Source organism: Sarcophilus harrisii, chromosome 2 (genome assembly GCF_902635505.1).
Source record: "Sarcophilus harrisii chromosome 2, mSarHar1.11, whole genome shotgun sequence".
Taxonomy (NCBI): domain Eukaryota; kingdom Metazoa; phylum Chordata; class Mammalia; order Dasyuromorphia; family Dasyuridae; genus Sarcophilus; species Sarcophilus harrisii.
This window is the reverse complement of record NC_045427.1, coordinates 576,054,410-576,079,429: the sequence shown is the minus strand read 5'-3', so window position 1 is coordinate 576,079,429 and position 25,020 is coordinate 576,054,410. Positions and strand designations below refer to the sequence as shown.

The window sequence follows — 25,020 nt, the reverse complement described above, 5'->3', positions numbered from 1 at the left end:
TACACCCTTCCCCCCAACACGTGATCTCTTAGCAGCGTCCCTGGCAATCCTCCTGCCAATAGCACCCCGCGGGGGGGAAACTGACGATGGAGGCCCCGCCCCTCTCGCCATCTCTTCCTCTTTTCCCTTCCGCCCGCACCACGTGTTCTGCCGGGACAGGTCCCCTCCTCCCTTCCTTCTTTTGCTTTCCCCTCGGTCCGTTTTCACTGCCCGGCGGGAGCTGCTGCAAAATGTCGTGAGCGGCGCTCGGCAGCTTTACGACTCGGCTGTTCCTGAGGAGAGCTCGGGAGCGCCCACCGGCAGCCAGCGCCGGTCTCCCCGACCCTCCTCCGCCTCCCCTCCCCTCTTCGGCCCTTCTCTCGTCCTCGCTCTCCTTTCTCCCGCAGCCCCTCCGCAGTCCCCGGAGATGTGAGCGCTGCCATGCGGCGGCGGTGCCCCCGGCCCCTGGGTTAAGCGGCAGGTGTCGCGGGAGGCGGGGAAAGGGGCCGAGGGGAGCGCGGCGGGCGCTGAGGGTGTGAGGGTGTGCATCGGCAGCAGGGGGGTCCTGCGCGGCACTCCGGGGCCGGAGGCATGGAGGAGAGCATGGAGGAGGAGGAGGGCGGCGGCGGCGGCGGCGGCTACGAGGCGATGATGGACGACCAGAACCACAACAACTGGGAGGCCGCCATGGACGGTTACCGGCAGCAACCGCCGCCCCAACCGCCGCCCCCCGCCTCTTCCTCCCCTTCGCCCCGGGAGCCGCCGGGAGTGCAGCTGCTAGCCGTGGCAGCGGCCGCCACCGAGAGGAAGGGCCCCAAGGAAGGGTTGGGGCCGCCGCCCGAGGCCAACGGGGTGACGATGATGATGATGAAGAGCTGCGACGCGGCCGCGGCCAAGGTGGCCACTGCCCCCACCCCCAGCGCCACCATCAACATCAACACCTCCACCTCCAAGTTCCGTGAGTCCTCTCCGACCCCCGGCTTCCTCTGGTCTTTGTCCCGCGGATCCCCCTCCCCTCCTGCCGCCTCCGGGCGCGCTAGTGCCCCGGCAGCCGGCCGCCTTGGGGGGCCGCTACGCCTCCCGGGGCTCCCCTTGGCTCCCCCTTAGGGTTCCACCCCCGCCGGGGAGGGGGGAATGGGCAGGGCCGGCCCTCCTCTGGTGCTGGGGTGGGGGAGGAGGGCCGGCGGTGGCGGCGCCCCGGAGCCTCGCTTTCGAAACGTGCCGCCCTGTGCGGGTCCGGGGGCCCGGGGCTCTGCCTCTGGCGGCTTATTCCGGGCTTGGGACTCCGGGGAAGCCGCGATAGCGCCCTGCGAGGGAGAAGTCTTAGTCCCCGTTTCAAAGGGCACCTTCCTGAAAGGAACTTTCTCCGGCACCTGTTCCCGTTGGAAGTTTGTTACTGGGTGTACAACTTTCTGACAGATGGGTGATCTGGGCCAGCCCTGTGAGCCCATTTCGGTTTAGAAAAACCTGTCTTTTCATCCTGAACTAAGATGCTATGCAACTTATTTTTAAAATTGTTGAAATAGCAACTTGATTCTTAGTGTTGAAAAAACTTCTCTTGAGTGATTTTCTAAGTCAAAGACTTCAGTCAAAGCGAGGTTATTTATGTGATTTTTTGCCTTTTTTTTCCCCCTGTTATTATAAGGAGTTTGTTTTCACTAGGCTCTGATAAAGCAACTTTGAGATTACGTGTTGAGTTACTAATTAATTTTGTCAAGCTATACTAGTAATTGCCCAATTTGCTGTGCAGAGCAAATATCAGGGTGAATTAAAGTATCTAATTATAGCATTATACACATTTTTATTAGAGGATCATGTATCATATTGCTCCTTTTCACTTGAAGATAATGTTGATACCTAATTTGGCTTTCCATTGCGTGGGTGTGGTGGAAAAGGATGGTACATAAGAAGTTTATCCTTGAATTGTTATTAAGGTCCAGGTCATCACTTCTGCTTGGAAGATTGGACAGATGACTTGTATAAGAACTAAGAAAAGCTTCATTTGATGTTTAATATTTACAGTTATTAATATGAGAAACATTTAAGTTGGAATGTTTTTGATTCCATTACATTTTTTTCTAATTAAAAGATGTTTGAAAATAATTTGATCAAAATTCAAGGAAAATATTTGGGTTTATTTGTTATTGTCCTGAATAAGCTTTCTTCATATTATTTTGTAGGGGGAGTTGATCTGTTTACAAAGAAGCCGATTAATGCATACAGACCTTAATGGACTCCTCTTTCCTTCTGTTTGTCTCACACGTTGCTTAAAACCCTTGCTAAGATTGAATTTCATTTCTGATTGATAGATGGCAGGTTTGTGTGCTGGCTGTTCTTATATATAGGTATTATAGATACTTTGCTCTAAACTATTTTCTGCATGCTTAGTCCATTGGAGCTATGCCACAATAAATATCCTTTTGAAAAAGACAGATTTGAAAAAGGTTGTTTGAAAAAAGTCTCTGTTCCAAGACATTATTGGTATCCTATGCCAACTAAGTACAAAAATTATTAACTTGGGGACTATAAACTCCCCATCCCCAATTTGGTAGCCATATTTCAATATAATTGGTCTCCTTAATAATTCTCTATATTTTATTTTATACATTTAAAAAAGAGTATATTTAAGAAGATTATGCATGTTTTCACCGGACTTCCATAGAGATCCATGTCACCAAGTTAAAAACCCTTCTCTGAGGTGACAATAATGAACCTGCCTGAAAAAGCTAGATGTACTGTTTGCAGAAGTTCTCTATCTTTAAACTCTATGGACCCACCTTGACCTATAGCTTATGTTGGCTTCTATCTGCTGGTCTGAAAATGGGCGGTTTTTCTTGAAAAATTCCTTAACCATTTCTTAACCACATAACCATTCCTACTCCCTTTCACTCCAACATTTGGCATATTATTGAAACCTAAATATTTAGATGATAGATTGCTAGCTTGACTGCTTTCAGCCTTGTATATTTAACATCAAAGATTTTCATATGTTGCTTCTCTGGTTTAGGTGAATTTTTGACTTTTGAGGTTTGTCAACCTACAGTATAAATTTCATTCACTTTTTGTCTGTTTAGTTTTACTTTAGGGCAGGTAGAGTTTCTGCTACATTGTCCCTTCAAGCATGACTGTAAAAATTGACCAAAAAATGGTCTGATTTCTTTTTTCCTTGATTGTGTTCTGAGATGAAAGGATCGACTTTAGCTACAGAGAACTCATTAAGATCCTAAGTTTCCAGACTCAATTTTGTAGATAACATCAATTATTTTGCAGTGGAATTTGGGTATATAAAGATATTTCATTTCATACTCCAGTAGATAATATAGTTAATCTTACATCTTAGAGAACTTGTTCAAGTTCATGTTCCAAATTTACTCTTCAAAGATTTGTCACTAATTGTTTCTATAGAGCTCTTTATAGTTGCGAAGCACTTGAAAGTATGTATTCTTACCATAGTCTCAAGAAATAGTGAGTACCATTATTTTTATTTTTTCTTCTATTTTTTACCTGAAACATATTTGAGTTGAGATAACTTTTCCAAGTCTGTACAACTTTTAAATGGCAGAGCCAGGACTTAGTTCAAGTCTAGTTTAATTTCTATTTAATTTTAGCCCGGCTAGCTCAGTCAGTAGAGCATGAGACTCTTGGACAAGACCTGTGATTTCATAGCAGAAAACTCCCTGTACCAATGTAAATAAGCACTTTCTCCGCACCTTCTAGCCTTAAGTTGCCTGGGGGCACTGAGGGTTTGTGAACTGGCCTAAGCCTATCCAGTAGGATTTGAAGCTATTTCTGCCTGACTCGGCCTGATGATGTATTGCCATCTTTTTTTCCCACCAACTTAACTGTACTGCCACTTCTAAATTGATAACACGAAAAATAAGAAGTTATTATATAGTTCAAGTATAAAATCTCTAGCAATTCAAATGATGAGTAAACTTTTGGCTTATTATTATTTTTGCCAAGTATGTTCTTAAATTGAACCTTTGTCTGTAGTGGAGGTCTTGATAGTCTTTGTGCTTTTGCGTAATTACCACATAGAGATTGTGTTCACTTCACATTACTGCACTGCAGCTTAAAGAGCCATGTTGGTAATTTTAGAAGTGCACAGTTGTGTTGTATAGTAACTGTTCCAAAGGAACATATATTATTGAAATATATATTTTAAAATTTTCAATATTTTTTTAATTTTCCAAATACATGTAAAAACAGTGTTCAGTATCTTTCTCCCCCTTACCATCTTGCTCCCAGCAGGTAAACAGATGATAATCTTGCCAGCTGTAGAAAGAGGCAGACTACTTATCCTAGGCAGTTTTCTATTCTTAAAAACACTTGGTGAAACTTTCTCAAATTCCAAGACTTCTCTTTGGCAGAAAACACCTATACCTAAGTTAGGACTGAAACAATGAAGAAAAAGACTGAACAAGAGCATGTTTGCAATGCAATTTCTAGTGTGTTTTGTCTTCTGAAAAGTTGATTGGAGTATGGATAGTCTATTGAGTCCTTTCAAGTAGTTAGTATAATTACAGACCATTTCTGAATGTAGATTACATTTTACCTATGGAAAAAAACCTTGTAAATGTTGTCTAGCCCCCCTGTATATTACAGATGAAATTAAGGCCCTACAGGGGTCCTCAAACTACCTCTCAGGGGCCAGATGTAGCAACTGAGGACGATTATCCCCCTCATCCAGGGCTATGAAGTTTCTTTATGTAAAGGCCCACAAAACAAAATTTTTGTTTTTACTATAGTCCGGCCCTCCAACTGTCTGAGGGACAGTGAACTGGCCCCCTATTTAAAAAATTTGAGGACCCCCTGCAAGAGATACTCTCCCAGAATCACTAAGTAGCAGTTAAATTTGGACCCAGAGCTCATATAAGTGCATTGCTTTTATCTTCGTTTGTTGCGGGGTGGGGGGTAGGGGTGGGACGGAAATGGAGAAGAATAAAGGAATTTGAAGAGGAGATATGTCTATAATTATATTTATGCCAAACTTTAAAATTTCATTTCATCTTATGAAACATTTTGATTGCACTGTGTCTTTAGGTTAAACTCAAGGATTTTGCCTTGTCCAGAATGTTTATATTTAATACTGCTACCAAATTTAAAAAAAAAAAAGCAAAAACAAAGAAACCTCTTAGAATAGTCTTTCTTAACCTACTTTTCTAACTGTTGTTGTTTCCTTGGGATTTATCAACATATCTGCCTTGATTTGGTTTACAACTTGGCAAAAAAGCAAGAACAATAAATGGGACTTTTTTTTAATATGCAGAAAACAGACAAAAATGATTTTGTTTCCCCTTTTACTTGGCATACTCTTAGATTCATCTGTGAATCTCATCTTGTTATAAATGTCAAAGAACTTATTTTTTCATTCTCAGAAAGAAACTGAAATAATGTAGATAAAGACATAATTTAAAACATCAATTTCAATGTTTGTTTCTGACTATATGATAAATTTGACGAGATCTAGGCTAAAATCTTTTAACCTTTGTGCCTTGAATATGTTGGAGCAAGAAAATATTCAAAGTATTGAAGTGAAGAAACTTTCTTCAAGTTCCATACCAAAAACTTTCCATAAATCATAAATACAACTATTATTCTTTTACATATATTGAAGTAGATTTACTCCACTGATTTTTATTTTCTCTAAAAATATTATTTGTAACTCATTTTCTTATTCATAAATCTAGTGGACATTTCTTATTTTTCATTCCCCATGACTTCTCTGTGGCAACAGATAGTATTGACTAATCTATTCCTTGAAATTCTATAGTGTTTGGGGGGAAAAATAGGAGAACCAAGCAAACATCAAACCCCAGAAATCAAGTGAGAAGAAAGTTTCAAAGTGGAGTGGGTTGGCTAGCTGTTGTCAGAGAGGTCAAGAAAACAGGCCTGAGAAAAGTACCCTGAGAGATGCTCATGAGAAGCAATTTGGTATCAGGGAAAGTGGTGGGCTTAGAGTCCAGAAGATATGTTATATTCTGTCTTTTATTACTTTTGTGAAGCCCTCTAGCCATTATCTATAAAAACCTTACCTAATTATATTAAAGTTGGGAGAGAGAATTGTTTAATTACAGCTATAGAGCATATTCTTGTTTCTCCATTATCGGTATTTTTTTTTTTTCTCTGTAGATATTTCCTTTTTTTTTTTTTTTTAATTTTTTTAATTTAATAGCCTTTTATTTTCTGTAGATATTTCCTAAATTTATATCTCCTATTCCCTCATCTGCACTCCCATTCAATGTTTTCAGCAACCTGGAACATAATTTACTTGAAGAGTTTGAGATTTGGGTAAACCTAGAAACAAAACAGAATTTGTTTTTTCAAATTGTTTCTCTCCTTAGCTAGTTCTTAGGTATTCCAGTGGTCAGTTAACATTTCTTTAGTCTTCCAGGTTAGAAATCTTGGAGGTACAGGATCATGAATTTAGATCTAGCCAGGGACCATAATAGTCCAAGTCTTTTATGCTTTCAGAGAGAAAAAACTTAATTGTAGGGAAGTAAGGTGAATTGTTTAGAGTCATACAGTAAGGAATGGAACTTCAATGACAACTCATTTTAGTTTATTTCAAATCTAACACTTTCCTGTACTCTGCTGCCTTCTGATTGATTATTCTCTTTCCTCCCCTCCTTTTTTTTTTTCCAACATGTCTTATAGGACTTGACTTTCTTCCTTTTGGAACATATCAAATTTAACCCTTCCTTTTCTCAGTGCTACCACACCAGACTCTAGGAAAAGGCCTTAGATGTTATCTACTCTAATTTTCATTTTTCCTTGTTATCCTACCCAGCTTCCATTATCTCTATCCTCTACATAACTTCCTGAAACATTATTCTTAATATCCTACCTTGCTTAAGAAGGCAGACTAGAGTAGTACAAAACATATTGGAGTGAGGAACTTGTTCACTGTCTAGTCATGATTGTTTCTAATGGCCTCTGAATTTAAGCTCATGAACCTATATTATTTATTTTTTTGCCTTAACAATTCTGAATTTGTTGCTGAGTCATGTAGGCGGTCTTATTTCCTTCAAGTCTTTAACATATACTCTTTCATTTTGTCTAAGTGGGTTTTTCTCCCTTATATGAGAGATCTGAAATGTCCAGCCTGTTGGGATTTTATTTATAATTGAGAAAGCGAAGATAGAGAGAAGTTGAGGTTTTTCTTGAGATCAGAAAAGCCAAGGCAGAAACAAAACATTTTTTTCCTCCCTGGTATATTATTAAAGTTTCAGAGATTTAGAGCTGGAAGGAATCTCAGAACCTAGTCCAGTTCAGCTTCCTGTGCCTTGTTGTTAGAGGTGAATAGAATTGAGCTGGATAGTTTTCCCATTTGTGACAGTGACTGCAGGATGAGCCTGTTTACTATTAGGGACTAGTATTAATTTATCTTGGAGTCTAATCTGATTAAAAGGATCATACCCTTTTGTGTATTTAAGGTGACTTGAAAATTATGGCTACTTTATTTATTTATTTATTTTTTTTAAGAGAGGGAAATGCAAGTCTAAAACATATGACTAAAGGTTGAAATGATACTGCCTGAGCCAAAACAGTTAAAATTAGCTTACAGATGCCCTGTTCCTTTTTTTTTTTTTTTTTTTTTTCCTTTTTCATTTGCCATGAAGGAAGAAAGCATGATTTTGCAACTCTTACTTGAAGTTCCATTTCAGATTGTTTAGACTTGTCTAGGCATTGCTTGATGAGACATGTTGATAACACTTGAAAGATTTCAAAGATTAAAATTTGGATTTATGACATTAGTTTTTCATGGAATATTTAGCAGTGACCACTGGCTGGCTTTGAGGATTTGCTGAGATTGAGTAGATTGGTAGTTGACTCATTGCCATTTATTCATTTATACCATAGTTAAAATCAAGTCTGAAATAAAGCTTTCTATGATTTCCGAGTTTAGTATTCATCTGTACTAAAGTTGCTTAATCATTTTGAATCTTTTAAAATTAAAAGCTGATAAATGGTGAAAATGTAGGCAATTTCAAAAGATATTATGGGTCCTCATTGTTTCCCCATGTAACTTGATTTATCAGGCAGGAAGTTGGCTACTTTAGTCTGAATGGCATCAACTTAATGTGGGTATGCTTCAGACTGTTTAATATATAAACATTTAATTTGGCATTGGTTGCTGAAGTTGCATGGGAGTTGAGAATGCTTTTATTTATGTTGGAATACATTATATTTTAATCGTTACCTAATTACTAGCAATCTGGTATTTCTAAAACCTCATAAAATACCAAATATATTTTAACCAACTCAACCCACTTCCAAATTTATTATTGTAAATGCTTACTGTTCAGGTTTGAATCATTTTAGTAATAAGTGTAATGTCATCTAACAATAATATACTAGAAACAAACCATACTTTTCATGTTATATAAATATCTGATTAATATAAGCTCCTTGAGAGTTGGGATTATTTATTTGTATTCATATCCCATGTCTAGCACAGTCTTTTGTGGACACTTAATAAATGTTTGTTAATTGATCTAGTAGAAATAATATTTTTTACTAAGCAACTTAGTTATTTTTGTCAAGATTCTTAGCATGATATTCAACAAACATGTGCTGTGAAAGTGACTTATTTGGTGGCACAGTGGATACAGTGCCTAGTCTGGAGTAAGAAAGACGAGTTCAGATACAGCTTCAAACACTAGCTATGCATCTCTTGGCAAATCACTTAACCCTTTTGCCTCAGTTTTCTCATCTGTAAAATACCATGGAGAGAAGGAAATGTCAAACCACCCTAATATTTTTGCCACAAAAATCCCAAAAAGGAGTTAATGAAAAGTTGGACAATCTGAAAGATGACTAAACAGAAAAAGCTAGAAATGCATGTTTTTGCTTCTTAATAAGTCAAGTTATTGATAGGGTACTTTCCAAGTTTATCCTATACATTGTGTTAGTAATTAGAGATACATATTAATATAGGGACACAAATTAGATCTTTTAAATGTAGAGCCTTAGAATGAGGAACCATGATAGTAATGTGGTAGTAGCATTAAAGAGATGTAAGAATTTATGGAAATCTAGGGAACAGAAGTAAAAGAATGGTACAGATCATTTGAATGAAGAAGAGTGAAGGCATAAGTAGAGTATTATTTGAGTATTTTATAGATCATCTGGAAAACAAATTCTTGAGGACATAGAGAAGTAGCTTACAACCCTATAGCAATATGCTATAGTGGGAAGGAGACCTGAAATATCTAGATATCTCCCTGTTTAAAGTAGGACTGCAATAATTTTTTTTACTTACCTTAATTATAATTAATATCATTCATAAGTCAAGATATTGACAGGTTAGAACCAGAGGTGTTGGGAGGATTCTGGGAAGATGGTGGAGTAGGTTGGTAAATTTCAAGCTTTCCCCATTTCCCCCACAAATGGAACAAATTTGTGTCTCAGGGTGAACATAGACTAGTGAAAAATCAAGAAGACTTGGAATATAACTGAGGTCCTCCTGATATTAGACAAGATCTGAAGAAGCCCAGGGCAAGGATTAACCTGTCTGAAGTGCAGATACTTCTGGGCTGGCTCCATGGAAACCTCCAGTGGGGATCCCTCTGGGCTAGCTGCTTGTGCCTGGAGCTTCTGCAGGAACCACAGAGACTTTCACCTCCTGGACCGTATGTCCAGTCGGTGTTTGAGTCCTTGAAGACAAAATAAACCTCTACTGTTCAAGAACATCAGGTCCAGCTGTGCTGCTTGAGACATGTGAACAGGTGAACAGGAACCAGCACGAAGTGAGTGCAGAAGCATCGGGGCTGGGATACTACTGGCTGTGGGCACTTGTAGGAGGGAAAAGCTATTGGTTTAGGGTTCTGGTCAGAGGGGAGAACTGAAGGGAAGCTTGAGGCACCATCTTCCCCACCCCACCATTACAGATGCTTACACTAATACATCTTATTTAAAAAAAAAAAAATGGACAAAGAAGAAAGAACTTCACCATTGAAACATTATAGGAAACTGGGATTCATCTTCAGAAGAGCACACTTTAGTAAAAAAAAAAAAAAAAAAGTTTTCTGCCCCAAAGAGTAATATGAAATGGCTCCCTGCCCAGAAAGAATTTATAGAAGAACTCAAAAAAGAAATCAAATAAGATATGTTGAGGCAAAACTTAAGAAAAAAATTAAAACCATCCAAGAGAAACAAAAAGATTAGGAAAAAAAGTTAACCAATTAGAAAAGGAGGTATAGAGTCTCAAAGATGAAAATAACTCTTTGAAAATTAAAATCGGGCAAGGGGAAGCCAGTGAAGCTGTAAGAGACTAAGAAATAACAAAACAGATTATAAAGAATGAGAAAATAGAACAGAATGTGAAACATCTCATTAAAAAAAAAAGATCTGGAGAACAGATCAGGAAGAGAAAATATTAGAATAATTGGACTGCCAGAAAGTTGTGACCAAAAAGAGAACCTTGACACAGTACTGTACAAGAAATAATCCAACATGAGGGGAAAGTAGAGATAGGAAAAAAAAATCCACGGATCACCATCTCAAAGAGATCCTTTGTGGAAAACATAGGAATATTATTGCTAGATTTTGAAATTCCCAGATCAAAAAAGAAAATTTTGCAAGAAAAAAAATTTAAATACATGGGAGTCTCAATTAGAATTGTTCAAGACTTATCAGCAGCTACAATAAAAGACCACAGGTCTTGAAATCATATTTACAGACAATCAAAAGAATTAGCCTTGTGGCCAAAAATATCATGCCCAGCAACATCATCTATAATTTTGAATGAGGAAAAATGGACATTCAGTGACCTTGCAGATTTTTAGGGTTTACTATCAACTAAACCTGAACTTAGCAGAAAGGTTAACACATAAAAGCCAATATCAAAGAGCAATCTTAAGATAACTCAACATGGACAAACTGTTTAAACGTGGACAATTTTTTTTAAACTTGGGAAATGTATATTAACAATAGAGTAAACTCAAAAGAAAGATTGGGGCAGAGTTAAGGTAAAAATAGTAGTAGTGTCATACAAATGAGATGCAGAGGAAGAATAGAGACAGAGGCATTAGACAAGGACGTATGCATTGTAGTGCTGACCACCTACTGACAATGGGAATGAGTTTAATAGACTACCTATGTACCATGACAAGTATAGCACCTTCCAAAATCTATAAAGAAATAAGGAAGAATATAGGTCGATGGGAGACAAAAGGTAAGGGAAGAAGACAAGGAAGAGATCCTTGGGTGGAGGGAAGTTAAGTAATATAGCAAAGCAAGTTATGGGGCAGAATTTAATGGAAGAGTCAGCAGGGATAAGAAAGATTTATGTGTGTGTGTATTATATCTACATATGTATACATAAATATATCTTAACTGTAGTTTACTTGGGGATGAATGAAAGGGACGTGTGTGTGTGTATGTATGTATGTATTAATCTACATATGTAGATATAAATAAATCCTTAGCCTGCTTGGGGGTGGTGATGGGGAGATGAAAAGTGGGGGAAAAAGGATAAAGTAAACAAGGCATGCAGCCGAGAACTAAAGAAAAATGTACAATGAAGTAAAAAGGCGGACACTTATGAATATAATTTCTTCTACTATAATACTAATACTAATTTTCTTAAATTGATATTTGTTGGTATATTTTGACTCCTCCCTAGGCAATACTGGGCATATGACAATGTTCTCTTCTGTTTAATTTCTTTTTGTTTTGTATTGCTTTTTTGTTTTTCTTTTTGCATATTCTGTTTCTTCAAATAAAATAAATTTGGAACTTAAAAAAGAACAGGGGTGTCACATATGCCTACTTGCAATACTCCTTACTATAGCTCAAACTAGATTAAAATGTAATTGGTAAATATTTAATCAAATAAAAAAATATAATAAAACAGATAACATTGCATTTGAAAATGAAGTCTATATGTGCCCCACAGGTATCCTTCTGTATGGATTATTACTATCCCTCATTCTCCATTTGTGAAAATGATGCTACTTCTGCTAGAATATTAAGCCAAGTTTGATAAGAAATTTTATTGGGATTAATATAAAGTTTTTTTTCTTGGGTTTAGGAACATCAGTTTCATGAATACAAGATAAGGGAGTTATGGATAGATAGCAATTGAGATTGAAGGGTAGTTTAGTAGACGTAAATTCATTGAGTTGCGATATGATGCTCAGAAAGGCAAATGTGATCTCAACTTACATTCAGAGAAGTATAACAGAAAAGTAGGGAGGTGATGGCTCCTCTGTACTCTATCTTGACCAGACCACTTTGAGAATGTCATGTTTGTTTTATCTTTTAGCAGTTAGTATGTAATCCTTGCCTTGTTCAGCAAATGCTTAAGCTGAATTGAGTGGGTTGATACTATAATAGAAAGCTAGGTCTGGAGTCAGATTTGAGTGGGTTGATACTATAATAGAAAGCTAGGTCTGGGGTCAGGACCTGGGTTGAAATCTCAACTCTGACACTACTTATGATTTTGAGTAAGTACTTAACATCTCTAGCCTTATTGTTAAACTATATCTCTATATCTTATGTAAACACTGAACAGCTATATATCTATAAACTCAGTTCATGCAGATGAACTATATCGTCAAGTATTTAAAAAGTTGGCAGATGGGATTGTTGGACCTATCTCATCTTTGGTTACTCAGTCTTTGAAAGATGATGGAGAATTAAGGAAATATTGAGAGAGTAGAGGATTGCAAATATCCTAATTTTCATAAGAGAATGACAAACTATAGGCTGGTAAGTTAAAGAGAGTGTTTTGTGGGTATTTACTAAAGGAATAGTTACTACAAAGAACCAACACAGTTGCATCAAAAATAGGTCAGACCAGGTAAATGTGTGTATGTTTGTATTTTTTTGGGATCAAGTTATAGCTCTTAGATTTTTTTAAAAAAGAATTTGTCTCCTCTTGAGCACCAGTAATATTGTTAGGGCTATTTGGAACTGGGTTAATATATACACTAAAGTGTTAATGGTTTGAAGGAAGTCTCTGGTAGAGTGCCCTATGAATTTGTGCTTGGATCTGCATTGGTTAACATTTTTAGTTGTGGTTTGGATAATTAATCCAGATTCAGAAGTCAAAAAATTCTTGAGAGGTTTGAGAGAATTGTCCCAGAAATCATATCACCAACTCTGTACTTCTGCTAAGAGTCTCTTTTAATTTTTAAAACTGTTAATTCTCTCATCATATAAATTATACCTCTTTTTTCTTTTCACTATGTATTTTTCTTTTGGGTAGCAGTATTGTTCTCATCAATTAATTCATTCCCTATAGGTGTTCCTGATACTTGCCATTTTTAAGTTCTGCTACTCTGATAATCTCCCATCCCTCCTCACCCCCAATGATAAATATTGATGGTTTTCCTAAGAAGGAAGCTGTTAGGATTACAAACCTAAAACCAGAAGAGACATAGTTTAAACCTTCTCCTTTTGCTGATGAAGAAAATGTGGCCCAACCAAATTGGTTTCCTAGTTGTTAAGAAATTTTAAAAATATTAATAGTACAAGTCATCTATTAAGTATCTTATAGCTTTTGTTAGCTGTGGAAATAATCACTAAAGTTCTCCACTTTAATTTTGTTTTCTGCTTTTATTTTTAAAAATAACTCTGGAAGTGTCCCTGAAATCATGCCATATTTGTCAAATTAATAATGAAAAACTTGTCAGTACTATTATAATGGAACTTGATTACATTCCTTCTTAGTTTAAAAGCCTTACATTCTTCCTCAATAAAACTCTTCCATATTTAAGTTTTAGGTTTTGTTATGTCTCATTAAATCTCAGGTAGATGATAAAATGGGAGATTGTGGGCTCTCCCTCTTCTTTTCATAGTTTCATTCTGGACATTAGCCTCTTGACCATCTCATCTTTGGAATGGAGCTAATAGTGATTCACTTTTAGAATTGTGTGAGAGTGTGAAAAAAACTTTAGAAAAGTATGAGAGCTTTAAGTGAAACTGTTACATCTAGAGGGATTATTCTTTCCTTATTGAAGTTTTCCCTTCTATTAGTGTTGGCCAGCAAGTTGCTTCAGACAGTCTTAAAGATGTGTCTTTAAATTATCACAAGCACTTAGTGTCTGTCTCTGTGTCTGTCTCAGTCTTTCTCGCTCCCTTTCTCTCCTCTCCCTCTCTTCTTTCCCCCTCCATCTCTCCCTTCCTCCTTCCCTCTCTCCTCTATCCCTTCCCTTGCTCCCTTCCCCTCTCCCTCTTCTCCCCTCTCTTCTCTCTCTTCCTCTCTCCCTCGATGAGGCAATTGAGGTTAAGTGATTTTGCCAGGATCACATAGCTAGTAAGTATTAAGTGTTTGAGGTCGGATTTGAACTCTGGTCCTCCTGAATCCTGAATGCTCTATCCACTGTGCCATCTACCTGCCCCTTCAAGCACTTAGTCTCACAGTCCTACTCAGATTGGGTTCATTCTGGGGTATTTGATTAAAGTATACTGTAGGTGTATTCTTAGTGGAAATGAGTGGATTATGCACTAGAGTTTGAGAATATTTTAATGGTACTGAAGTTTTAGGAAAAAGAGTAAGAAAAACTGGTAGTATCAGCTGAATTTGCCAAATACTTTCATTGTCAAAGATGAAATGTTTAATTTTCAAGCCGTTAATTCTTGTCAAACTGTAAATTGATGGCTGGTTTAAGTCATTAACTGGGCAATTTTTCTTTTCTGTTGAAATGTTTATTTTTATTTTTATTTTTTGGCAAATCGGGTGCCAATTAGAAATGGAGTCATGATTAGGTGATAGAGTACAAGTATAAAGTTGGGGAGTAAATCAGATATATTTAAAAGTATTATAATGAAATTGGATCACCGTTTTAAGTACGATAGATGAACGTGACTTTTTTTTTTATATTTTTTAGTAATGAATGTTATAACTATTGAAGATTATAAGAGCACATACTGGCCAAAATTGGATGGTGCCATAGATCAGCTTTTAACTCAGAGTCCTGGTGACTATATCCCTATATCATATGAACAGATATACAGGTAAGACCATCTTTAAAGGAATGGACTTTTTTTTTTTTAAACCACAATTCATTTATTGGTCCAATTGTAATTTAAATGTGATTTAAATTTTAATGCATTTAAGTCCAGTATTAGGTCAACTCTACAACCCACAGATATTCTTAGTACTCACCCAGTCTTTTTTAAAGGTGTTGTCATAATTCTTTCAACCAAGGTTTCATCTTTCTCTTTTTGAAGATATCACACTTCTTCTCTTTAGAGGTGAAACCCTTTAAATCTTAGTGCCCTTTGCAGTGAATTATCTGATGGCTGACGATTTTTCTGTTATGAGTAAGCTTGTTTCTTTCTAGCCCATAGGGGAACCAGAACCCGGCTGTTTGTTCCTAGATTTATAGGAGTAGCCATTAGGGACATAGCATTCTATCTAAAATGTGTAAACATGCATCTGATTAAGCTTGTATGATATTAGTGAAGATAGATAGTAAACATGTTTGCTGTGTGCCAGGCACTATTCTAAGGAGTGTTGAAACAATACAAGCAACAAGAGTTGAAGCTCTCAAAGATCTTATATTCTGATGGAGTAAGGCCATACATAGGTGGGCCGAGGAAAAGGAAGAAGAGATTGTACAAGTGTAATACTACTACTGACAGGAAGTTTTGGTGATAGTTTGGGCTGGAATGAAATGAAGTATTGCTGGAATTCTTCCTAAAATGGTGTTAATTATAGGGAGACATTGATGAGGAGAGGGGGAACAACTCCAGAAATGAAGCTTCTCAGCTTCATGGCTGTGCTAGGCAAGGACAAAAAGAGTAGGAATCTAGGGACATAATTAATAGTAGGCATTTATTAAGCACCTACTTTGTGCCAGGCACTATGCTAAACTCTAGAGATACAAAAAAGGGAGAAAGACTGTCCTTGCCTTCAAGGAAGTCACCATGAAGCCTAGTATTACCATTTGGATCTAGTCACCTGCCAAGAATCTCAGTTCAGTCTTGCCAGTCCAACACTAGTGTCTTTCCAACTTAATCTTGCTTCCAGACTCTTGGTACTTCAACTGTGGAATCACCCTCTTACATATCTGACAAGGATAGTTGACAGAAATTGTTGTCTTTCAGCCTTATGTTTCTATTAAATACTTTCCAGCTATATTCATTTTCCAAAGATTTGTTGTCTTTTACATATATTACTTATATTTTTCCTCTATTAGTGAGATTCAGACTAGTCTTCCCCTCCCCTTCCCCCATTTTTTTTTTTTTTTTTTTTGGTTTTGTTTTTTGCTCAGGCAGTTGGGGTTAAGTGACTTGCCCACAGTCACATAGCCAGGAAGTATTAAGTGTCTGAGGCTAGATTTGAACTTAGGTCCTCCTGACTTCAGGGCTGATGCTCTGTCCACTACCACAACTAGCTGCCCCAGACTAGTCCCTTTTAATATCTTTATGTTCTCATGTGAAATTAGGGAAAATAATGTAATTTATTTTAGTAGTGCCTAGCATAGCTGATGTCAGGGCACTTTGCTAGCAAGTGCCTAAGTGACTTAAGAAAGAAAAGTTGCTTTATAATCACAACTCATGTTGTATAATGGATAGAATTTTAAAACAATTTGTATGAAAAATTTAATAGTTATTTTTTCACTTTGCAAGTGATTTATAGATATTGAAATGAAGACTCAGCCCTTCGTCTCCATTTCAGCCATCTAGCATGTTAACAATCTAGATATGAGTTAAAAAAAGGAAAGGAACTCACAAAAATAGCATTCAATTAAACAAATATTTACTAAACCTCTAATTAATATGATGAAAATCTAACATAGCCCCCTCCAACAAGGAACTTATATTAAGAGGTATACGACATGAACATATTAATAAACACTTAAATGTCTGAGTGTCTATTCTATGTCTACAGAATGACATAAGAAATTTAACTGGAGGGCACTCATTTTTAGTTGAGGGAACAGGGAAAGCTTCTTGGTGGTGTCTATGTCTAAGTAGGTTTTTACAGGAATGGAAGGACTTCAACAACTGAAAATTAGGCATTTTAGAAATAGGCCCAATCTTTTAAGAACGTAGGGGTTATAGGTAAATTGAGATTAGGGAATGGTGAATAATCCAGTTTGAAGCCTAAACTGTTTAAAGAGCTAACGTATATGAAATAAGACTACAAATAGATTGGACTCAAGTTATGGAGGGCTTTAAATTTAAGACTGAGAAATTTGTATTTTGTTTGATAGGCAGTAGGAAATAATTCCCAAAAGCTTTTGAGCTCAGGAGGGAATAGATTTCTTTGTCAGGGGGTGGAGAATGGATTAGAGAATCAACTAGAAATTTACTCAATTTTCCTAGGATAATATAACGACCTATATTAGATTGGTAGGAACTAAAGTAAAATGAAAGAAATAGTTGGGGTGGTAACTATTGGTGAGGTTGAATTGAAAGAATTTGTCAGCTGCTTTTATGTAGGGGATTAAGGAGGGAGTAGATGATTTTAGGTTTTCAACCTTGTTGAGAATACTAGTGTTGAGCATAATTAATAGGGGATTATGGAAATTGGGGTAGGGAGGAGACACAATTGAAGAGGGAAATGGTTATGTATTCAGTCTTGGAGAAATGTAGCAGTAGAAATTTTGATGATTTTTTTTTTCTCTCTGAAAAGTTTGCTGTAATTCTGTTCATCTGAACTGTGCTTGTTAGAGCTGCATATAGTCTGATTTACTGGAAATGGTGAGGTGATGGAGGTGATGGACAATAAGTATTGCTAGCAACTGTTGATAACTGACAATGATTTAGAAAAACTACAAAAAGATACAATTATTAATGTATAACTAGGTATGTTATGTTGTCTTCCTGAGTTCAAATTTGACCTTAAACATTAACTATGTGACCCTGGGCAATTCACTTAATGCTGTTTTCCCTCAGTTCTTGGTCTATAAAATGAACTGGAGAAGGAAATGGCAAACCATATTTAGGATCTTTGCCAGGAAAACCCCAAATGGGATTGTAAAGAGTGAGACATGACTGAAATACTGAACAGCAGCTCAATTCCAGAGCCAATATTAATGTGCTAAACGCTGCTTTTTCACAAACAGCTATACATTTAATTTGTAAAGTAAAAAATAAAGTAACTTTTAAGCTGCATATTGATTAAAATGAGCTTTGGAGGAAATGGACAATTTTGAAATAGAGATTTCCTAGCATTTCTATTTGTTTGAACTTTAATACATTTTTCTTTGGAAACAGACATTTTAAGATCTTACTGTATTTAAAAAGCTTGTAATAGTTAACTACAAGTTATAGTCATAGATATTGATACCCTTGAAAGAAAAAAAAATCAAGCCTCTTAGTGACAATTACAAGTCTATGTTTCTTCTCCCTCCCCCACCTGATCCCCATTTGATTATGCACAGCTGCCAATATATTTTTTTTAATAGGTGATAATATTAACTTTATATTAACTTTACCTTTCTAAATATTTTGGTATAATTGAATAATATTACTTGAGGGCAAAAGGTAAAACCTATTTATTAGGAGCCAGTTTTTTGAAGTTTCAATTTTCTTTTGTCTACAATTCATTTGCATAGTTACTTTAAATTTAAGTTGCTGTAAGTACCTCACTGTAAAAGCAGTTTTTTTGTTTTTCTGCAGCTGTGTGTATAAATGTGTTTGCCAGCAGCACTCCGAACAGATGTATAGTGATCTGATTAAAAAGATAACTAACCACTTAGAGAGAGTCTCAAAGGAGTTGCAGGTAAGGAATTCCTTGATTTTCCCTCCTCTCCCCTCCCCCCCCCTCCTACCTGTTTTGTGCAAATGGAATAGCATGTGTAATTACTTTAGGAAAGTAATTCATTGAATAGTTCACAATTTACATAATTATTAAGATTTTCAAAGTTACCATGTAATTCTTGGTTTGGAGATGTGCATTTTTTTTTTTTTAAAGTTAAACTATAAATTGTGATGATTTTTATATTGAGTCTCTTCCTTCTCCCTTTCTACTTCCCATTTCCTGTAGTCCAAGATGTGTAATAGAGCCTTAAATGACATTTATTACTATATTTTGTTTATTTAAAAGGAAAAAAAACCCTAGGTATCTAGGTGATGAAGTTGATAAAGGGCTTAATCTAGACTTAGGAAGCCTGAGTTTAAATCCAATCTTAGATAATTACTAGCTGTGTGACCTGGACAAATCATTTTATCTCTGTCTGTGTTCCCTCATCTTTAAATAAACAGGGTAATAATAATACCTTTTCCCCAGAGTTTTTGTGACAATCAGATGACGTATTTGTCAAGGACTTTGCAAACCTTAAAGTGCTATATAAATGCTTTTATAATGGTTAGTTAACTATTTTTAGTTATAATTCCATATCTTGCATTTAAGCTGTTGCCTCCTCTTCCTTTTTCTATTCCCCTCTCCTCCATCTCTCTTTTAACCTGGGTTAGAAGTTGATAGCTTTCTTAAATACCTCTGGGAATAAGTTATATTTAGTTATATCAACATTGAATCATAGATTCTAAATGGAAGGGGTCTTAGTTTAGTTTATTGCTTTTTTAAAAAAATAAACAAGATTGGTGCATTTTGTTTTGATACATTAGGCATATACTTGGAGAACCCTCTTTGACACATCCCTATGACTTACCATAAAAAGAATTGGCAGCACTTGCAATTCAATAAAAAACCAAATCATCAAGCATTTATTTAAGCTCCAGTTATGTGAAAAACACTGTGCTCAGCACTGGTAATACAAACACAAGCATAAAGACATCCCCTCCTCTTGTGGAGCTTATATTCTAATGAGGGAGGATGAGAAATAATAGGAACCTGCAAAGTGGGTGGTTTGAAGAAGGTTGTAATAAAATGGAAGTTCTGGGAGGAGGGACTGAGCAGTTAGAAGGTTTTGAAGGATAATAGAGTGAACTTTCAGAGTAAAGTTGGAATCTGAGAAAACTTTCATCCTGTGCATTAGTGAGAAAAATGTAGAGTCAGTAGTGGAATCTGGAGAAGGAAGGTAACAACTTTTTAATCTTAAGAATTGTGACTTTTTATATAGTTATGCAGGTAATTTAATAGACTTGGGATTTTAAATCAGGGCTTTTTGACTCCAAATTTAGCACTCTTTACATTATTGTGTAACATTGCTTCCAATCTTCATAAATTTTAAAAATTTTTTATGCATTTTATCACCAAGAAACATTTCAGTATATGAACTAAAGTGAGATATTACATAAGAAATCATAAAATACTTTTATGTATAGTTTGTTATAGATAGAAAACAAAGTTGTAATATAATTTCCCTATTTTGTCTCCTTAGAACTTTTGTTTTCTGTTAAGTGTTTTTAAATGCTTTTTTTTTTGTTTGCATCTGTCACTACCATTAACTTTGTAGCTATTATACTTTTTGATCTCAAGATCTTTTCACACTTAAAAATTCAGGACCCCAAAGAACTTTTGTTTATATGGGTTATATCTAACAATATTTATCATATTAGAAAGGAAAGCATCTTAGTATTATTGTAAGAATTATTTTGATCTTGAGGACTTCCTGAAAGGGTCTCAAGAATTCCCAACGGTCCTCCAATGGAGAGCCACAGTGCTGTCTTATCTTCTCTCCACCCAGTAGAAAAGTACCCTTATGACAGGAAATTATAGTCAAGGAAAACAAATCACTGTCCTATTTTGGAAAATGTACATATATATCCTATGTCTCTGGGACAAGTGGCACAGTTAGTGATGGGTCTGAAGTGAGGAAGGCTTATCTTGAGTTCATATCTTATCTTAGACACTAATATAACTGTGTGACGCTGGGCAAGTCATTTAACTGCCTAAGTTTCCTCATATATAGAATGAGCTGATGAAGGAAATGACAAGTCACTTCACTACCTTTATTAAGAAAACCCCAAATAGTGTCGAGAAGAGTTGGACATATCTGAAAGATTGAACAAGTACAAAAATCCTTTACCTCTCTATTCATACCCTTCTGTCAGGAGGCAGGAAACTTGTTCCTTTGTTAGTTTCCTGAAGTTACAATTGGTCATACCTGAGTTCAGAAGTCCTTTTTTTTTCAAAGGATTCCCTTCCCCCCCTTTATTGTTATAATTATGTAAATTGTATTAAATAAATTATTTTACTTAACATTATTTCATGCAAGTCTTTGCAGTTTCTCTGAATCTTTCATATTTGTCATTTACTTTGGTGTAGTAATCCATTCTGTTCTTCAAGTCAGGTATATGTGGGTAGTTCAAGCAATTTTTCTATTTACCTTAGTTTCCTTAGAGGACTATGTTATCTCTAAAATCTATGCTCCTGCTTTGTTACTGTATACCCATTTGTTTCTACTTCTTGCTACTATCAAAAGTATTGGCATGAATTTTTTGGAAGAGCTTTGGAGATCACACTCATAATATATATGATGAATATAATGGTGAAACTATGAATTGGTAACAATTTAGTAAAGCAATTTGGAACTATACCCAAGAAATCACTAAAATGTAATCACTGTTTTAAACTCAACTTATCACTACTAAACATAAGCCCCCCAAAATAAAGGATCTCCAAAGCTCTTTCAACATTTGGAATTTTCCTCGTCATCTTTGCTAGTCTGATGTGTATGTGATAGAATCTTAAAAGTTTTTTAAATTTTAATTATCCTAATTAGTGTAATGGGCTGAGGTTTGAGTTGATGCACTGAGGTCCCAAGTATGTGAGGCTAAATAGTAATTGGGCTATACTCTATTAATATACATGATTGGATAAAGAATGGTCCCTGCCCACTCTCCATGCAGATCCTGATGTGTTGTATAGGAAATGACGATTTTGGTGGGTGGAGGCAGAGAGAGACAGGAAGAGAGAAGCTGGGGGAGATTGAGCCTGGGTTCCATACTCCTAGCTGCTGGTCGTGTGGCTGCTGGTCTAGCTAGCTTCTTGACTCAGCTGCACACATTGCTATCGCTGATTCTCTTCCACCTCTGATCCTTCTTCACTGAGAATAAAGACTGATGATTTTCCCCTAACCTGAATTCCTGCCTCCTGCTGATTTAAAAATACGCGATCATCACAAATTAGTATTTGGAGCATTTTAATGTGATCATTGATAGTTCACATTTTCATATTTGAAAACTGGCTATTTATATTCTTTTCCCACTTATTCAAGGAGAGTTAATCTTGTTTTTATATATTTCTATCAATTCCCTTTGTATTTTGAATTATTATGCTTTTATCAGAGATATTTATTGCAAAGATATTTTTCCAATTTACTTATCTTCTAATTCCAATTGCATTAATTGTGAAAAGCCTTTTAATTGTGTGAAAATGGCCAAATAAAATTGAACATTTTATCTATTATAATCATCTTTAATTTCCTTCTCTAATTTTTTAATAAAGATCATAGATCCATTTAGAATTTATTGTGAAATATGGCATCTAGGTGGTGCAGTATAATTAGAGGTAACCTGGTAATACAGTAGAGAGAACATGGGACTTAGAGTCAAGAAGACTTATTCACATCTGATCTCACACACTTCAGTAATCCTGAGCAAATCACTTAACCTCTTTCTGCCTCGGTTTCTTTATCTATAAAAGAGGTATAATATTATCCCCTCTCACCCAGGGTTGTTGTAAGGATCAATACAGTGTCTGGCATCTAGTAGTTGCTTAACAAATCCATCTTCCTTTCCTTTAATCTTCTCATTGTTTATGGTATTTTGAAAAAAAATTTTTTAATAAGTCATGAATTGCCTTCCAGTTTCCAATATTTACTGCATTTAGAAAACAGTGAAAAATCTTTATTTAAATAAAATATGTTCATTATCAATGAACGTGATATAACATCTCAGAGAATAAGTTGGAGAAGGTGCTCTGCTGTGAGGAGTCCATTTAAACTGACATTATTTTGCTGCTACCACAATGAAATTTTGAGTGATAGTCAAGTACCATTTCTCCCTCCCTCCCCCCTGTGTTAGTTACATTGTATTATAATAATTTAGCTTTCTGGAAAGTCATTTATTGCTACATATTATTAGTATTTAAATTTTTCAGGCTGGTGATGTGCAAGCATTTCAGTACTTGAAGAATACTCAGTGTACGCTAGAGCAAAAGGGTTAACTAGCATTTTTTGTGTTTGTAGCAGGTGTGTGTGTGTGCGTGTACTCGACATACACACACACACACACACACCCCCTGGTTAAAGCATGACCACCAGGAGGAGGTAATCCATCTCAGGATTCTTGAGAGTTTCTTTTTTGTTGATGGACTGACCATTTTCTAGGAACCAGGGAGGAGCTTATTTTCTGGAAAGTTCATTGTATGTGGGGTGAGGAAGGGATAAAGTGTGTATGGATGGTATTGAATATCCTGTGGTAGTATTGTTGACACCCTCTACATTTCCCCTCCTGGCAAAACATGATCCACCCACTCTTGTTATGTCTCTGATTGGACTGTTTCCATTCTCCTGATTATCTCTGAGGCCTTTATATTTTGGGTAGGAGATAGCTTTACAGTTTGATTATTCCTTGTATCTACTCACCCAAATAGTCCTTGTAGTCTTTAGTTACCAACTATAGAAGACTACTATTTTTTCCTACAAATTACATAACATGTTTTTTTTCTCTTTAGTCGTTTTGCACTGTTCTTTTATTTGATTAATGGAAATTTTGTTTATAACAGTTCTAAACTTAATTTTTAATGAGAATGCTGGCTTTTAAGACTAGATACTTAATCTTTTTAGTTATAGCAGCTATTTCTTAAGACTTCTATAAACTTATTTGCTTCCCAAGAGAAATTTCTAACTAATTTCTAATGGTCAAAATTGCTACCTTTCTAGATGTCAGTGAATGAAATATTTCAAAAACAATAATACACTTCTATACTTTGGTGTATAAAAAGTTGTAATTGAAAACTGCTAGGCAAAATATAGTTTGACATGCTTTCTTATAAAGTTTATAGAAAGTAAAATTTCCAGCTTTACTGTTGGCACATTAGATATACTTATACATTGTTATTCTGACTATTGAATTAAAACACTGTATATAGTCTTAACAGTGAATTTAGGATCTCTGTAAGTCTAACATGTGTGTATTTATGAATTATAAGGGCATATTTAAAAAAATTTACAGTTAGAGGGCACTAGAGTGCTGTACAAACTCCTCTTAGTGGCACCTTTTTGCAAAGATATATGTTCACAAGGCTTTTCTTGAAAAGATTTTAGATTGTGAATATTTCAAAATAACTTACTTGTCTTCTTTAAAACAATGTGGAGATTGATGGTTACTTATTAACTGAACATTTATTATTACACTATTTGGTTATTTTTAATATTATCATGTTCATTTGTTTTTCATTTTCCAAGTTCACTTGAAAATTCAATTTTAGATTGTTTTTCATGAAGTTGAAAATTCTATAGCTATAATGCTATTTGGCCTAAATTTGGTAGTATAGTATGTATTAGGAAGCATTTCGGTTCTAATCCAGGCTTTGTGACCATTAATGCAAGATACTATTTTGTGAGTCTTAGTTTTTGCCTCTACAAAATAAGGTAGAATTAACTGTTAAGTTACATTCTGACCCTTAAAAATTTAATGCTTGAGTATTTAGTTAAAAAATGATCTTAATAATTCACATTTATATAGTGCTTTAAGGTTTACAAAACACTTTGCTCAGAATAATTAAGTGAGATAGGTAGATTCAAGTGATAGGATGAAACTGACTCAGAGAGGCTAATCTATTTTAGAAGCATCAAACAGTAGAGTTCAAACCTAGATCTTATAACCTGATTGCACACTTTTTTACTTCACTTTGCTAAACTGAAGGGTGGTTATTAGCTTTGTTACATATACTAATTAATGATCTCTAAAAATGTAGACTATTTTTTATTAAATAGTATATGAAAGTCCTTAAAGCAGTCTCTTGGTCTTTATTCTAGCAACTCTCTGTCTGTTCCTTGCCCTTTCTTCTCTTTTCCCTGTCTCTGTCCCTTGGTTTATGTCTCTCTGTGTGTACTTTCCTACCTCTACCCTTTTCCCTCTCTCTGTTTACCAGAGCTTGTCAAGAATTTTGGGGGCGGAAAGGAAAGGGGAAGGGGGGGAAGAAGAAAAGGGAAGAAATGCACC

General features: G+C 36.1%; 1 protein-coding gene across 1 annotated transcript in view; it reads left to right on the top strand.

The window, feature by feature from the left end:
- Positions 1-228: 228 nt before the first annotated feature.
- Positions 229-25,020, top strand: part of CACUL1 (CDK2 associated cullin domain 1) — a 75,688-nt gene continuing 50,896 nt past the window's right edge. Inside the window, exons 1-3 of the mRNA XM_031955939.1 lie at positions 229-937; positions 14,820-14,946; positions 18,565-18,667. Coding sequence (XP_031811799.1) covers positions 571-937; positions 14,820-14,946; positions 18,565-18,667 — 597 coding nt within the window. The 5' untranslated portion in view covers positions 229-570. The remainder of the gene's footprint in view (positions 938-14,819; positions 14,947-18,564; positions 18,668-25,020) is intronic.